This window comes from Pteronotus mesoamericanus, unplaced genomic scaffold, assembly GCF_021234165.1.
Source record: "Pteronotus mesoamericanus isolate MK-2021 breed Mesoamerican mustached bat unplaced genomic scaffold, CSHL_Meso_final scaffold_54, whole genome shotgun sequence".
NCBI classification, from domain to species: domain Eukaryota; kingdom Metazoa; phylum Chordata; class Mammalia; order Chiroptera; family Mormoopidae; genus Pteronotus; species Pteronotus mesoamericanus.
The window spans coordinates 74,095,712-74,114,256 of NW_026555321.1; the positions used below are offsets into that span (position 1 = coordinate 74,095,712).

General features: G+C 40.7%; 1 protein-coding gene across 1 annotated transcript in view; it reads right to left on the bottom strand.

Annotated features, from left to right (window-relative positions):
• The window catches only part of PRKDC (protein kinase, DNA-activated, catalytic subunit), a 223,763-nt gene that overhangs the window by 30,638 nt on the left and 174,580 nt on the right, over window positions 1-18,545 (bottom strand). Inside the window, exons 69-71 of the mRNA XM_054595436.1 lie at window positions 7,847-8,036; window positions 4,494-4,668; window positions 1,825-2,015 (exon numbers count right to left, since the gene is read on the bottom strand). Coding sequence (XP_054451411.1) covers window positions 1,825-2,015; window positions 4,494-4,668; window positions 7,847-8,036 — 556 coding nt within the window. The remainder of the gene's footprint in view (window positions 1-1,824; window positions 2,016-4,493; window positions 4,669-7,846; window positions 8,037-18,545) is intronic.

Here is an 18,545-nt window from a genome sequence, read left to right on the forward strand (position 1 = left end):
TAATCTGTAGTTGATTCTCTTTAGTGTATTCTTTATTTCACTTATTGTAGCCTTAAACTCTGATTGGTTCTTTTTTATGTTTTCCAACTATTTGTTGAAGTTTGCCTGAATTTATCTATTCTTTTCTCATTTTTTAAAAAAATTTGGGACATGTTTCCTTGTTCTCTTCCTTTTGCTGACTCTGTGTTTGTTTCCATGTATTAGGTCTATTTGCCCTATTTCCCACTCTTGAAAGAGCAGCCTTACATAGAAGGTGCCCAGTGGAGTTCAGTGGTGCAGTCTTGTTTGGCACTTGAGCCAGGTGCTCCAGAGGTGTCCACATAGCATTTGTATGTGCCCTCCTGATGTAATTGGGCCTCAACTGCTGCTGGGACATCAGTCGGTGGCATTGACCCTCAGGTTGATTGGCTGCGAGGGCCATCTGTGACTTCAGTGGATGAGCTGCTGTTCAGGGGCTGATTCCACAGTGTGGGAGTCACTTTACTGGGGTCCGGTGCTAACTGAGGCTTTCTATCATGTGTGTTGGTTGATGAGATGGGTTAGTGGGGCTCTGGTATGGGTCAAGGTCAACCACAGCTTGTGCCATGTTTGAGGCCACTTAGTAGGAGATACAAATTGATCTGTGGTTGGTTGCTGCTTGTGCTGGGTTTGGAGATGTGTGGGACAGCCAAACCCAATGTTGCTTGTGCTGGGCTCATGGCTGCTTAGTTGAAGCTATGCTGCAGCCTGAGACTGGCCACCTATTATGTAAAGTTTGGGGCCACTTGGTGGGAGACAAAATGTAGGTTGAAGTCAGCTGCTCTTTATGCTGGGCTTGGGAATACTTGGCAGGAGATACAATGCACTCTGAGGCTGGCTGCTGCATGAACGAAGCTTGTGGAATTTTGTGTCTGCTCTTTGAGCTGAGGCTGGACAACTTGTGAAGTTTGTGGATTTTTGGAGAATCCTTAGGGCACGCTACAGAGGCTGCCCATGTGGACAAGCTGATAAAAGAAGCGAGGGCCTGGTGAACAAGTTCAGTGGGACACGGGGGTCTCAGGGAGATATTGGGGCAGGGCAAACACTCTTAGCCAGGTTTATGAAGTGCACAGATTTGGTGGCCACCAGTGCTGGTCCCACTGGGTGGCAAAAGAGTTCAACAAAGGATCACTGGAGTGCCTACCAGTGCTTCCGTTCCCTAGAGGGTTCCCCTGTTCCCCAACCCAGCAGCCCTCACTCTGAAGTTACTCAATTTCATTCCTATCCTGTATCTCAGGAACTTTCTGAGCTGCTGCCCCTGTGCTGGAGCTTAGAGCAAGTGAGTTGGTGCATGAGTCCTTTAGAAACAGCAAGTCAGTCTCCCGTAGCCATTTGTCTCTCTCAACATAGCGTCTGCTGGTTTTCAAAGTCAGATGTTATAAGAACTCCTTTTTCCACTCAGGTGCCTCCAGGCTGGGGAGCCTGGTGTGAGGCTGGGACCTGTTGGTCCTCAGTGGGGGGCACCTCCAAAGCCAGTCTATTCCTCTCATTCTTAATTGTCACACTGTGGGACAAGACTTGCCTAGTCTGTATCTTCACTCCTCCTAGCTGTCTTGATGTGGTATTTTCTTTATATCCTTAGTTATAGGAATTCTGTTCAGCTAGGCTTCAGGTAGTTTAGGGAGATGATCCTTTTGTCATTGAGCTGTAGTTATGCTTGATCATGGGAAGAGGCAAACTCAGTTTACCTATTTCGCCATCTTGACTGTGCCTTCTACCTATTCTTTCTTTCATGTAGCCAGAGGTTGCATATTAAAGTCATACAACACACACAAATAAAAGGTTCATTCTTGCAATAAACATTACCTTTTCTGCATTCTCTGAAGTAGATCCAGAAAGCTCCAAGATTCTTCTAGCCTTGCTTTCCTCAATTTCAGCAAGGCAGCTTGGCTCACTGCTGAGAGCATTAGCTATGATCCTATAAGTAGTACCCAAGAGAATGTTATGGTCACGGAAAGCCAAAATATTTTTGCTTAAGTAGCTGGATTTATTCTCATCTGTTGGATTAAAACACAGACACACACAAACACATGAGATTTTTTCAGAAAATACCAAAAATAAAAAAAAACCCACAAAAACAAATTCATAGCATACAAAAGTTATTTCCTATTAAGAAATTAACTAAAATAAATCTTCATGTTATAAGAAATTGAATTTGAACATTCGCTTGGTAATCTTGAACTAACATTAATGAAAAATGTTCTTTGATAGCAGTGACCATATTTAAGTACACAGAGGCTAAGTAAGCAATTAAAACACTGACTAACTTTTATTCAAGTATCATCATTCTGCATTTTGTCAAAGCACCTAATTCTATCTGTTACAAGGAATGGGAAGTGCACCCGTGCATATGCATTAATAACCTACTGTAGTTTTTAAATTGATACTATTACACATTGCTGATAAAGCAACAGAGACTGCCACATTTAAAGGTCTGGTTCTTCCCAGAAAAAAAAGCAGTATTTCAAGAAATATTAAAGGGACATCTTTAAGAAAAAAAAAAGAATATGAAAATATTGTAAAGAATTCTGACAAAGTTAAATATAATAAAATCAGTGGATCAACCAAAGCTAGTACAGAGGTTAAAAACCACAAGTAGGAAGATCATATAAAAATACAACAGTAAATTAAGGGATACATGGAAACACACACAAAAGTAGTAAAAAATAATGACAAAAACATAAACATGGAGGGGTTGAGTAACAATGGTAGTGATTTCAGAATGTCTCAAAACTTAAGTGACCATCAACTTAAAACAGACTACTATAAACACTGCTTGATATATACGAAGTACAAGGTAACTACAAAGCAAAAAGTCTAGAAGAGATACACAAGAAATAAAGAGAAAGGAATCCAAATACAACGCTACAGAAAGTCATCAACATACAAGAGAGTAAGAGAATAAGAAAGCGATGGAGAACTACAAAAACAATCAGAAAACAATTAATAAAGCTAACTACATACTAATTACTTTAAATGTAAATGGATTAAATGCTCCAATCAAAAGACAAAAGGATAAAGATGCAGCATACATATACCATGGAATATTACTTGGCAATGAAAAGGAATGAAATCTTTTCGTTTTTGACAGCATGGATGGACCTATACTGTCAAAAACATAGAAGGTATTGTGCTAAGTGAAATAAGCCAGTCAGAGAAAAACAAATACTATTTAATTTCACCCATACATGGAATCTAAAGAACAAAGTAAATGAACAAAGAAAGCAGAAACAAACTCATAGATATAAACAACACACTGATGGTTGTCGGAGGTGGGGTTGGGAGGCAAAACGAAAAGTTGAAGGAATTATGAAGTACAAACTGGCAGTTACAAAATAGCCATGGGGATATAAAGTACAGTGAGAGAATATATAGAGTCAATAATATTGAATAACTATATATGGTCTCAGAAAGTGGAAGATTTACTGAGTGAATCACTTCATAAATTTTATAAATGTCTAACCACTGTGTTCTACCCCTGAAACTAATATAATATTGAAAGTCAATTGTAGTTGAAAAAAAAAAAAGGCTCTGGTTCTTTACCTTACTATGTGGCTCTAAAAAAGAAGATTACCCAGCCCTGGTCAAGCTAGCAGCTTAGCTTGCAGGGATGCGAGAAGGTGTAAAAGAAAAAAGGTGGTCCCCTGGCAAGTCCCATCAACTACACCACCCTGCTCATCCATGGGATGACAATTCTGACAGGTTTTCCTCAGATACTGACCATAACTACTAGCTCTGCTTATTTCACAAGGCTGTTACAAAGTACAATCATACTCTAACTTCTAAAAAAGTAAAAAAATTTTTATGAGTACCAATGTTTATTTTCATATCAGCACACTCCTCATATCCCTCCTTCTCCCTCAAAAAACCATAAAAATATTTAAACCATTATAAGGATGATTTTCTGATCCTGGGATCACTATGGAAAGACTGCTTTTCCTGTCTGCTCATTCACTGAGGTTGACACTCAGATATGATTCCCTGTTCTGCTGAAGAATCAAATTTGGGAATCTGGTTGGGAGAACGTTCAGTAATGGTGCTATGACGTACCTTTGGATATATGGTAACAGTGCTAGCATATGAGGTTCAAGACCCACACAGAGAGTTTTTCTTTCTAAGTCTTAAAGGCTACATTGTTATGAAAAGAGAAAATCTGAGGAGGAAAAGGCTTTTCATATCTAATTTTTTACAAGGCAATTCTCATATGTAAACAAAGTTTTCTAAATAATTAAACTACTAGATTCATAATATGACTAAGTATTTTAAAAATGTTTACTTTCAATTTAATTTTATAGATAAAGAAATAAAAGCTTCAAATGTCATATGCAATAACAATATTAGGATACAAATTACTATGGCTCCAAAGATGGAATTCCCAAATGCCAAATAAAGCAACAGAAGTAATAGTTTTAAAAAGCAGAGACATAATATAAAATAGCATTTTAAAACTTAAATAGATAAGAGCAGTTTAATACCCAACAAAGAGACTGTTTTCAACACAGTAAGAATCTGCTTAGGACATTTCTGGGTCTGGCTCCGGCTGTGGCTGAGTCGACAGTAGCTATGCACCCATTTCACCAGCCAGTCATCTTTTGTTTTTGACTCTTTATGCAGCTCCTTCAGTAGTTTCATGGCAAGTGAGAAACTGTTCTATATAACAGAAGAGAGAAAGTGGTACAATGACAGAAATATAATTTTAGAAATAAAACTATTTTACAAGGGAAATTTTTTTGTTAATAAGCCTGGTTTCCTTCTTGCATGACACAATTCACCTTAGAGCTAATCCATCTCCTTAGATTAAATTAAATGCTTCATGACCTACTTCAAACCAGCCATCATGAGATTCCCCACCACAATCTCTCTGCTCAGAGCATACTCTGCCATTCCCAGTTTCTCACCTTCATGCTTTTGTTGGAATATATCTTATACCTATAATACTCTTGTCTCCCTTCCAAGTCCAAACCCTGCCATTCCCATGGAGCCAGGTCCAGATGCCTCCTCCTCCAGGAAGCTTTCCTACTCCAGGCAGAATTTCTCTTCTTCCCTGTGCTCTCCTTGCATTGTTGACATCTCTTTTCTTCGCCCACCTCATGCTGCTGTTAGTTTTAAGTGTAGCTCATGCTTTGTCAGTGGGCAGTAATCATGAGGGCAGGGATAGTATCTTTCCTCCCCAGAGTGCTGGGTGTAGCTTCTTAGCTACACCATGACCTTCATCATTATCCAAACCTCCCTCACCACTAAGTTCTTAAACCATCCCATTCTGACCACAAACTTGCTCTTCCACTCACCAAATTCTTTCTATCATAACTTTATAACCTACTTAAGATATCTGGTAACTTTACCTGCCGACTTTCTGCTTTTATTAATACTTCCTTCTATTTCCAATTAAGCTAAACAATCATTCCCACCATTTTCCTACTGGTACTCTCAGAGCACTAGCTGTTAAATTTGCCAGGTGTCGTACCTATCTGGAAAAACCACACTCTGGGTTAATCAAAGTGCATGTCTTCTCTGCTCTTCTACTTACAGAGTCACTGAAGAAAATGCCATCCAGGGTCAACGCTGTCTAACAATCCTCTCCTAGTGTGCTGGTCAGCTTTCCCTACTGCAGTAGAGTCATCTCCAAATTTCCTCACTTTCCTCAATTCTCTTTCCTGCTCACTAGCTGCAGTTGACGCCACCTCCCACTTCTCAGAGAAAACAGAAGAGCTCTCACTCTTCCTCACACATGGAAGCTCATTCTTCCTTCCTGCCCTCCATTAAGGCAGAGGAGTTGCCTCTGCCCTGAGTCCTGTCCCAATCAACCTCCACAAGGAATCTTACTTCACCAGTGAAACCTCCTCTGTCAAATCTCTCCTGATCTACTAGTTCTCCTCATTAGGCTTTAAACATCTCCAGTCTCTTTTATTGGAAAAAAAATATATTCCCTTCATGACCCCACTTGTCCTGGTTTGTTGAGAAACAGTCTACACTCACTGTCCTCATACCCTTTCTTCCAACTTTTATTCATCCCTCCACCCTGTTATGACGACTTCTTTTACTCCAGTGAAACTGGTTCTCACCAAATTCAACACCAATCTCCTCCTTTTATTTTTTTTTTTTTAAGATTGTATTTGTTTATATGTAGAGAGAGGGGAAGGGACAGAGAAAAAGAGGGTGAGAAACATCGATGTGAGAGAGAAACATCAACTGATTGCCTCTTGCACACACCCTGACCAGGGACTGAACCCAGGCATGTGCCCTGACCAGGAATTGAACTGGTGACCTTTCACTTTTTGGGATCATGCCCAACCAACTGAGCCACATAATTCAATTTTCAATTTTTCATTCCTTCACTGTCTTTGGTACTGACACTGACGATTTTTGGCTTGCCCGTGTGGTTTCACAGTTCTTTTGCAGACAACTCTTCCTGTGTTCACCCCATAACTATTGGTCTGTTTTGGGTATTGATACTGGTTACCTTATTCACTCCCATGGTTTCAGTGACTATTCACAAGCTGATCACATTGAAACCTCTATCACTAGTATAACTCTTTTTAAAAAAAAATCCTCACCTAAGGATATGCTTATTGATTTTAGAGGGCAGGGGAAGAGAGAAATAGAAACATCAATGTGAGAGAGAAACACTGGTTGACTCCCATATACTTTCCAACCAGGAATCAAACCCACAACCTAGGTAGGCACTCTGACTGGGAATTGAACCCACCTTCTGGTGTATGGACAATGCTCCAAGCAACTGAGCCACCTGGCTAGAAAACTTTTTTTTCTACAGAGCTTCAGATTTCTTAATGTACAAATTACTTAATGGAAATTACAAGTCACTTGTCTTAAAGGCCTTGCAAATTCAGCATGTCTCAAAATGAATATAACATCTTCCCCACAAACTAGTCTTCCTTTTGCATTCCCATCTGCTCAGCTACTCAGGTCAAAAATCTGTGTATCATCCTTCCTCCTCTCAAACAGAACTATTCATCATGTCTCATCTGAGCAAGTCTTTTCATTTTTCTTAAATCTGTTCACTCATTTCTTTGACCTCTAACCTAGATATGGCCACCATCATTTCTATATTAATCACACAGATTAATATAAAAGCTTGCTAATCCTTTGCCCTTTCTTAGATCCTTTCTTCTCACAACCAAAATACATGTTAAAATCATACATCTGATCACCTTGATTGCAGGGCTTTCTTGCACAAAGGTGCACAACCAGTTAGTAGGGGCTAAAATCTAACCTTTGCTTTACTCAGGAAACCAAGAAAGAGCTCTGCACCATTCCTGGGTCTTACGTGTTATTCCCACTGCCCGATTTCATCCTTGAGTCTCCTGTATTACCTCCTACTCGAAGCTTTCTCTGTTCCCATAAGGCTAAGTCAGGTCCTTTTCATAGGATTGTCATTTAATATTATATATTATAATTGTCCATTTATCTATATTTTGTTCAACATGGTATCTCTAGCACCTAATGAAGTGCTTGGTAATGAAAAGAGGCAAAACTCAAATTTCACTTCTGCTATTTTGAAGTTTTGAAGAGTATGGGAAGGTTAAGTTGAAAAAACCTGAAGCTTTTATGTCATCTGAAGATTTAAATTATTCCTTTTTTCTCCATCTTCAACATAACTGATATAGCTAGTGAACTCTATTTAGCCCACCTTTATATGTGAATATATTGCTAAAATATTCTGGATAACTTCAAATGTTTCTTATTTTCTTATGAAAACTATTAACTATTCAATTATCCCTTTAAGATTCAGATTTCAAAGAAAAGCTAAGTTAAAAAAAACTAAGAAGATTCTGTAATACAACAGAGGAACACAAATATGAGTACCTACCTGTTTTCTTGCACTCTCTATCATCTTCATTTTCATGGAAAACTTACAGCTCTTAACCAGAGAACAAATATCTTCTTCCTGCTCCTCTACTTCCATCCTGTCATTGGAATCTGCATCTCCATCCATGTTCATACTATGATCATCTGGAAGAAGAGTAAGTTTCTCCTCTATTTTGCTGAGAAAGAAACATCTACACAAAACAAAGAAAAATGAGAATTAATAACTTGTGAAAGAAATCTTTCACATATTGGAGATTACTGGATAGCACTCACAGACAGAAATTCTACAGAAATAAAATTTTTGCTCTCTGGACTTTCAGTTCACTGAGGAATTTCAATTTTCTTAGAAAACTGCGGCCAGGTAAATTAGCATGACTCATATATCTCTTCCATTTTTTTTTTTTAAGATTTACTTATTTATTTTTAGAGAGAGAGGAAGGGTGGGAGAAAGAGGGAGAGAAACATCAATGTGTGGTTGCCTCTCATGTGCCCCCTACTGGGGACCTGGCCTGCTACCTAGTCATGTGCCCTGACTGGGAATTGAACCAGCGACCCTTTGCTTCGCAGGCTGGTGCTCAATCCCCTGAGCCCCGTATCTCTTCCTTTTGTTTCTTTGGTTATTCTGAAGATACAAGCCTCTCCAATAATTTACCTGCTTCTGTGTTTCTTGGTCTCTCCCCAATAAACAAAGGTCCTTTCCCTCCCAAGAGCTGCTGCTGTTTTATTCTTTTTAAGCTTTCTGTTTTTAATTATGAGAATAGGCAAGTAAAAGTGGTGTAAGTACTTAATAAATATTTGAAGAAATAATTAAGGAATGAAACAAATGTTACACTACCAGTATGAATAAAGTGCCTTGGGCTCAAAGAAAGCAGAGGGGGGATGACTAGTGGATGTGGGTAAGTTTTCACAAAATGAGGTGGACTTTTCCCTGGGCTTTGAAGAATGTATTCAATTTCAGGTGACAAAAGAAGTAAGTTTCAGACAGAAGGAACAAATTGAACCAAGGTACAGAAGTCTTATAGAGCATAGCATGTTCTTGTATCAGGCTGTGGAGAATGGAGCCAGGAAAAGAAACATGTTTCTACTAATAACAGAGTTCTGGTTCTGGTATGTCAGTGTGAGCCCCTACAGCCCATGCTTTTCCTAGTAATAACTAGAAACTCTGGATAAAATGCCTAGTATAATCATCTAAGAACTCAAAGAGAATATATAAAAGCAGACTGTATATGGAGCAAAGTCAAAATTGGGAGGTGGTATGAGGCTCCTGTTTTTTCTTTCTTCCTCCAGTTTTGCCCTAGGGTAACAAGAGCTGCAGACTGGTGAGGCAGCCTGAGTAACTATACAATTCTGAGAGAAAACCCCTTCTATTGTGTCAGGAGAACTTTGGAAAGAACCGAGGCAGACCAAAGGTCATAATGGGAATCCTGGAGGGGAGAGAGACAGAGGACCCTTTAATTCTGTACATGAAGCCACATAAGTCTCAGCTTACCTCTAGAAGTATGCATGTGCAGGGCTGGCTCAACACAGTGAAGGAAAGGCTTGAAAAGTGAACTGAATCAGAAGGCAAGACAGAGTCTACTATCCAAATCTAAGTGGGATTATACAATACACATTCTTTTGAGAATTATAAAAGAACTCAAGAGTCTACACAAAATGATATTCACAATTTCTAAGATACAATTCAAAATTAACTGATACACAAGGAACCAGGAAATTGTATCTGTTCTCAATGGAACAATCGATGCATGCCAACGAGAGAGAATAGTCCAAATACACACACACACACACATCACATACAAATAGGCATATCTCATTTTATTGCAGAGGGCTGGAACTGAATGCAATATCTCAGAGGTATGTCTGTATTTCAATATATCATTACTTCAACAAAATGATAAAAGAACATTTCATCAGTAAGATATAACAATTATCACTGTATATGTGCTTAATAATAGAGTTTAAAATATAGTAAGGAAAAATAGAATTAAAGAGAAAAAACACAATTCCATTATCATAACAGATTTAAAAATCCATATTTCAGTAGTTGATGGAACGATACAAAAAAAATCAGTGAGGACATATAGAATCTGAAAAATACTGTGAACCACTCTGAACTAATTGAAACATTACATCTAAGACCTGTAGAATATACAGGATTTTCAAGTACAATAATAAATTTACTAAAACAGATCATATGCTAGACTATAAACCAAGTCTCAATATATTTAAAAAGATTGAAACCGTATGTGGTTTGCGGCCACAATGGAATTATCAGTAACAATGAGGACAGAAAATTCACCTATTTGAAAATTAAAAGTTCTAATTATTTTAAAAGAAATCACATGAAAATTGCTTTGATAATGATAATGTAAACACACAATGATAATGTAAACACAACATACCCAAATTTGAAGTATGCACCTAATGTGATGTTTAGAAAGACATGTATGACTTTAACATTTATATCAGGGAAAAAAGTACAAAATCAATGATCAAAGCTTCCACTGCAAGAAACTAAAAATATAGGAGTAATGGAAGTTTAAAGAAAGTAGAAAGAGGAAAATACTAAAAATGAGACCAGAAATGAATGAAATGGAAAACAGATAGGTAATAAAGAAAATTAGCAAAGGCCAAAGCTGGTTCTTTGAGATCAACTGACAAACCTCTACAGCAAGGCTGATCAAGGAAAAAAAAAAAAAGAACAGAAATTGCAAATATCAGTAATGAAAAAGGGGTTCCCACTACGGAAACTACAGGTAAAACAACTTTATGTCAACAATTTGACAGCTCAGATGAAATGGAAAAATATAATTTAGCAAACCTGACATACAATAATAGAAAATTTAAGTAGCCCTATATCTATTGAAATTACATGCATTATTGAAAGTCTTCCCTAAAGCAAAACCCCAGGTCCATATAATTTCACTTGTAAATACTTTCAAATGTTCAAGAAATAAAAAGAATGTTACATAAACTTTTCTAAAGGGGAGAAGGGAACTTGACTTTAATCATTTTATGAAAACAGCATAATCCTAATACTAAAACTTGACGAAAACAATACAAAAAAGAAAACTACAGACCAACATCCCACTTGAATATAGACACTACAATTCTTACCAAATATTAGGAAATTTGAGAATATAGAAAAGGGATTATTATAACCATACAGTTTGTCCCAAGAATGCAACATTTGTTTCATATTCAAAGAGCAAACAATGCAAACCACCATGCACACAATGAAGGGGGAGCAGTGTCATCAAGATGGAGGCACGGGTTGCTCTCGAATTCAGTCCTCTTCAAAAGAAAACCAACTAACTCATGAACAAGACATCATTGTGAAAATCCTAGAACACAAGGTTATGTCTTAGGCACCACACCCATCAACCCTTGTATATAGAGATGGATTGCATTCTAAGACTATGACCACATGGCCTGTTCCCCAGGTCGGCACAGCACTGCTCTGAGAGGGTTCCCCAACCCGTAGCCCGGAGCCTTCAGTTTCTCAAGTGAAAAAAAGAGCCCGAGGTGAACATCCAGCTACCCCCGCAGGGTGGGTCACTATTTGTGGGCCCACTCAGATCTCACCTCACAGGGACTGTGGGGGAATCTGTGGGGCTTGATCACGGCAGATCAGACGGTGACAGAAGGGGGTGGGGCTCACAGCAGTTAGGCCTTGGATCTTGGCAGACTGAGTTCCTACTCAACAGCAGTGCCCAAGTAGGTGTCCTAACCAACGGCCCTACTCATCTGCAGAGCCAAGACAGTCGCCCATTCTGAGAAGGGAACTTTACAGGGCACAGGTCTGCTTGATTTGGGTCTTGCTGGCCTTGAAGCATGTTTTGCCACTCTGTCCAGACAGGGAAGCTAATTTATATAGTTCTGCCAATTGCTGACTGTAGCTCCTGGCATTGACTGACCGACCAGGAAGCCTGACTAGAGCCTCCTGATGCTGCTTAGCCCAGCAGCACTTGAGCAGAGAGGCCTACCAGTGGCTCTGCCCATCTGCACAGCCACACCAGCAGCCTCATCTGGCCAGGGAACTTGGTGCACAGTTCAGCCTGACTTGCTTCCAAAATAAGAGCCTTGACAGCTGTAGGGGCTGTTCTTTGGCGCAGCCCTGTCAGGGAAAAACTGATCTCTAGCCGCATCTGCTGCTGAACACAACTTCCAATCCTGCCAACCAGAACACTTAACCAGAGCTCCTGGGAATCTGCATAGCGAACCGTGTAACCCCAATTACAGCAGCACTTGAACAAAGAGAGCTCAGCCAGCAGCCCTGTGTCAGCAGAGCCAATGCAGTGGGCCCATCTGACAAGAGAGCTCGGTGTGCAGTTCTGCCTGACGTCATCCCTAAACAAACCACAATGCCAGCACTGGGCCAGTTCTGAAGCCCTAACCAGGCAGGAAAGATAATTTATAGCCCCACCCACCACTGAATACAGCCTCCAGACTGGCCTAACCAGGAATCTTAACCAGAGCTCCCTAATTCTGCATCGTTCACCTTGCAACTCTGATTACAGTGCCACTTGAGCAAGGAGCCCAGATGGAGGCCCCACCCATCTAAGACAAAAACATGGCCCATCAAGATGGGAAAGTTGGTGCCCAACTCTGCTTAACTCAATTTCCAAACAAGAGCTTTTCCAACCTTGAGGCCTATATGGTAGCCCCCCATGGGCAGAGAAACTAATTTGAATGCCTGCTTACTGTTGAAAAGAGCCTTTGGCTCATCTACCAGGGGACCTTGCAGGCTTGAGGTCACTACCCCTAATGGGAGACTAGATCTGCCCTTCCAAGTCCCAGACACTCACCTGACTGACCTCAGTTCTCCAGAGAGAAGGGAAAGTGGCTTAGAAATGGGACTTTCAGAGTGTGAGTCCCTTGGAGGATACTGTCTGGGACCAAGACAAAGTGTTTAGCCCCCTCTTGTGGGCCGGGCCAGCATCGTCCCCAATGGAATGCTCTTTTATCTGTCCTCCTGAGCCCAGTGGCTCTGCCCAGCAGAGCTTGCCCCTGCACAGGGGATGGCTGGCTGCACCCAACCTGAACTTACAGTGATTCTTCCTGGAGAACTGGAGTTGGAGACTCTGGCATAGACTGAGTGGTTTGACTTTGGAGAAGGGGCCACTTTTCCCTCACTGAGTGCTTGACCACATGAGCAAGTAGGGGACCTACAAGCCCAATCCACCCGACCCCATTTGTCCCACCCTACTGAACTTGAAATCTGTGGAAGTGTCTGTGGGTCACAGCCAGCCTGAGCCCACTTTCTAGTCTTTTTCTGAAAGGCTCTGGAGGAACACCCAGCAACCTCAGGGGGGCAGAGCAGCTGACAGGTGGAGTTGGACCTCAGGGAGCTTCAGACCTTTTATATACCTGCCCCGAGCACCAAGCTGGAGAAAGCTGACCTTTGTACACATATTGGCCTCTCTGAAACACATTCGAGCCCAGGAGATACAGCCACAAAGAGTAAAATGTGTGATAGCTCCAGACAGAAAGCCCAAGTCTGGTTATATACAACATCTGACATTGACCTATACCTGAACCCCACCCAAGTGGACCCAGATCAGCAGAACCAGTAGTGGGCTTCAAACCACACCAGAGCTTGATCCAAAAACCACATAAGGAGCACACCCAAAGGGGGATTCTGGTAGGCACCACGCCCTCTTGGGAATAACTCCACCTCCTGGGGCAGCTTCCGCACAGCAACGCATACAGAGTGATCAAGCTTCACCCATATAGTCAGCCAGCCTGTAGAGTTAACTCCACCCACAAAAAGGCTAACGACATTTAAGAATCACCTACAACAGGGGGTGCACATAACCCGCAACAAACATTCCTGGAGCAGAGAGCTCAGGTGATCTGGAAGATCATGCCACTGAACCCCATAAAACACCTTCATTGAAAGCCACCATAACAAGTTTGGGAGTCATAGCAGAGCTACCTAATACCTAGAAATAAAATCGGGAGAAAAATAAATATGCCCCAGAAGAAAGAACAAGAGACATCTCCAGAAAAAGAATTAAATGAAATCAAAGGAACCAAAATACTAGATGCAGATTTAAAACAATGGTAATAAAGATGCTCAAGGACCTTAGAGGAAGGATGAATGATCTCAGTGAGAACTTAAACAAAGAGAGAGTGAGCATTAAAAAGAACATAGGAACCATAAAAAAAAACAAACAAACAAACAGTGAGATATAAACAGAACAGTATCTGCAATGAAGAATACACAGGAAGGAATCAAGTCAGTTAGATGAGGCAGAGGACCAATTAGCAATTTAGAGGACAAGATAACCGTAAGCACCCAAGCAGAGCATCTAAAAGAAAAGAAAATTTAAAAAATGAGGAAATTTAGGAAAGTATAAGAGGCCCCTGAGACAATATCAAGCATGGCAATATCTGCATAACAGGGGTACCAGAAGGAAAAGACAGTGAGCAAGGGTTAGACAACCTGTTTGAAGAAATAATGGATGAAAACTTCCCTAATCCGGTGAAGCAAAAAGTCACACAAATTCAGGAAGCATAGAGCATCCCAATCACGAAGAACGCAAGGAGGCCCACACCAAGACACTTCAAAATTAAAATACCAAGGGTTAAAGACAAAAAGGGAATCTTAAAAGCAGCAATAGAAAAGCAATTAGTTACCTACAATGGAACTCCCACAAGGCTGTCAGCTAATATAACAGAAACACTTCAGGCCAGAAGGGCATGAAATATTTAAAGTGATGAAAAGCAAGGACCTAACCAAGACTAATCTATCCAGAAAGGCTATCATTAAAATTGAATGCAAAATAAAGAACTTTCCAGAAAAATAAAAAGCTAAAGGAGTCCATTACTACCAAACTAGTATTGCAAGAAATACAGAAAGTGAAGGGATGGGAAAGAATATTCCATACAAATGGAAACAAACAACAAAAAAAGCTGAGGTAGCACTACTTACTTATATCTGACAAAAGACTTCAAAACAAATGCCATAACAAGAAACAAAAAGAGTCACTACATAATACTAAAGGGCTTAGGTCCAAGAAGAGGATATAACCCTTGACAACATATATGAACCTAATATAGGAGGACCTAAATATATAAAGAAAATCTTGGTGGACTTTAAGGAAGAGATCGACAGCAACATAATCTCTGTAGGGGATTTTAACACCCCACTGTCACCAACGGAGAGCTCTCCCAGACAAAAAAATCAACAAGGCAACAGTGACCTTAAATGACATACAGGATCAGATGGATATAACTGATACTTATAAAACATTTCCGGAGAAAGAAGATGGCGGAGGAGCGAATGGTCAGTTCCAAGACCAAACTGGAATTGCGACTAAACAGTGGAGAAATCACCTGGAAAACAATGCAACAATAGAGGGAGAGGAGCCTTCGAGCCGCGGACAGACAGTGGATTCAACTCTCACACATCCCAATGGGTGAGAAGTGCGGTGGAGGCTCGAGAGGGTGGGCTGGGCGCCCACGGGCACCAGCACCAGAGGGACATTGAAACGGCCAGTTGGATCCCCCTGAGAAGAACGGGGTCTGAACCATAAACAGGGACCCCTGGACTACAGCAGCTGAAACCAGGAAAATGCACAGACAAAACGCAACACCGAAAAGCTTAGAGGCGCTTTCTGCCAGAGACAGGCGGCTGGGGATGCAAAGAGACATTTAAAGGGCCAACGCAAAAATTTGCAGTGGCAGCTGCCTTCCTTGATCTCTGGGTAGAGGTGGCAGGAGAGTGGGCTGGTGCCTGAGGAAAGATTGGCGAGGAAAACTTTGTGAAGAGAACAGAGGCGGTGGCCAGCGGAGCCCCGATAATAACTCACCTCCCGCTCTGCAGCTACCACCTGGCCCAGGCATAAGAAAATCAATTAACCTGCCTTTTGCGCACTCCGCACACAGCTTGTGGGCGTGTGGGCCTAAGGGCTGAATGCAGACTGGCTGGAAGAAATAGAGGATCTCTGGCCAAAGGGGACACATAGCTGCATAGAGACTCTTGAGGAGAGACTGGAGACGGAGGGGTTGGGGAAAAAACAGGAGGATTATCTGAGATCCACTGAGCAGAATCCCTCTCCATTTGCACAGGCAGGCCGTGCCCCCGAAGAGGCAGAACCGGGAGTAGGAGCCAGAAGGCTTGCAATTACGGCCTGCAAAAATAGTGGATCCCTGGCCGAAGGGGTCACAGAGCTGCCCAAAACAGGAGTCACACACAGAGAGTAGATTCCTGGAAGGCTCAAACAAACGACTCAAGGTCATATAGGGTCAACAACTGACATCATCAGAAGCAGGCCCAGAAAGAAAAGAATAAATAAACAAATAAATAAATAAATGACCCGCCTACTACCATATAAGTTTAAACCACAAAGTTATGAAATCTAGATGGATCAATGGAAGCAGAAGCAAAAATGAATGAATGAATGAATGAATGAATAATAGACTCTCACAAAAATGGAAAGAAAAAGAAGTTCCCCCCAAATGAGTGGACACGGGGAATCCACACAGAGAGAGCTACATGAAATAGAGGCAAGGGAACTCTCAGATATTGAATTCAAAACAATGGCTCTAAGGAAGCTCAATGAGCTCAGCCAGCTCAAAGATAACTATGAGAAACTGCAGAGAAACTATCAGGATCTTACAGCAAACTATAGCAGCCTGGAAAAGGACATAGAAACTATCAAGAAGACACAAGAGGATATGAAGAATACCATTTCTGAATTGAAGAACACAGTAGAAGGAATCCAAAGCAGGCTGGATGAAGCTGAGGATCGAATCAGTGAGATGGAGGATAAGGTAGAAAAAAGCTCCCAGAAAGAACAAAAAACGGAAAAAAGACTCAAAAAGAACGAAGAGGCATTTAGGGAAATGTAGGACAACCTGAAATGCAATAATGTCCGCGTAATAGGGATACCAGGAGGATAAGAGGAGGAGCAAGGGATAGAGAACCTCCTTGAAAAAGTAATGATGGAAAATTTCCCCAATTTGAGGGGAGAAAAGCTCTCATGGATCCAGGAGGCACAGAGGACCCCACTCAAGAGGGAGCCAAGGAGGCCCACTTCAAGACACATCATCATTAAAATGGCAACTATCAAAGACAAAGAGAGAATCCTCAAGGCAGCAAGGGAGGAGGAGAAAGTAACATACAAGGGAGCCCTGATACGCCTAGGAGCTGACTTCTCAACAGAAAAACTACAAGCCAGAAGGGAATGGCAACAAATATTCCAAGTAATGGAAAGCAAGGTCCTACAGCCAAGGCTGCTCTACCCAGCAAGGCTCTTAATTAAAATACAAGGGGAAATACGGAGTTTCCCAGACAAAAGAAGGCTAAAAGAATACATCTCTACCAAACCAGCACTACAAGATATGCTAAAGGGACTGGTTTAAGAAGATGAAGGAAAACAGTGAGAAAGAGAAAAACAGAGATACAAAGAGAAGAAATGAGTAAGTTTCTGTCAGTAATAACTCTCAATGTATATGGACTAAATGCCCCAATCAAAAGACACAGGAGAGCTGAATGGATAAGAAAACATGACCCACACATATGCTGCCTACAAGACACCCACCTCAGAACAAAAGACCTACACAGATTGAAAGTTAAGGGATGGAAAAAAATATTCCAAGCAAATGGACAAGAGAAGAAAGCAGGGGTAACAATACTTCTATCAGACAAAATAGATTTCAAAACGAAGTCCGTAAGAAGAGACCCAGAGGGACACTTTATAATACTTAAAGGAAGACTCTATCAAGAAGACATAACATTGTTGACTTATATGCACACAATATAGGTCCAACCAAGTTTATAAGGAAAATCTTGGACGACTTCAAAAAAGATATAGACAGCAACACACTGATAGTAGGGGATTTTAACACCCCACTGTCAAAAATGGACAGATCTTCCAAACAAAACATCAACAAGGATATTGTGGAGCTGAATGACGCACTGAATCAAATGGACTTAAATGACATATATAGAACCTTATGTCCCAAAGAAGCAAAATACACATTCTTTTCAAATGGTCATGGAAGTTTTTCAAAGACAGACCACATGATAGGACACAAAGCAAGCCTCAGCAAATTCAGGAAAACTGAAATAATACCAAACTTTTTCTCGGACCACAAGGACTTGAAATTGGAAATCAACCTCAAAGAGAAACTTCAAAAACTTGCAAAGTCATAGAGACTGAACAGTAGACTATTAAACAATGAATGGGTCAATAATGAGACAAGAAAAGAACTCAAAAAATTTCTGGAAACAAATGAAATGAACAGACAACAGTCCCAAACCTATGGGACACAGCAAAGGCAGTCCTGAGAGGGAAGTTCATAGCAATACAGGCTTACCTAAAAAAGATAGAAACATTTCAAATAAAAGACCTAACACTACAACTTCAAGAACTGGAGAAACAACAACAAATAAATCCCAGAGCAAGGAGAAGGAAGGAAATAGTCAAGATTAGAGCAGGACTGAATGACAGAGACAAAAAGAACAATTCAAAGGATCAACCAATCCAGAAGCTGGTTCTTTGAAAGATAAATAAAATCAACGAGCCTTTAAGCAGGCTCATCAAGAAAAAAGGGAGAGGACCCAAATCAATAATATCAGAAATGAAAGAGGAGAAATAACAACTGATACCACAGAAATACAAAGGATTGTCAGAAACTACTATGAACAATTATATGCCAAGAAATTTGAAAACCTCGATGAAATGGAC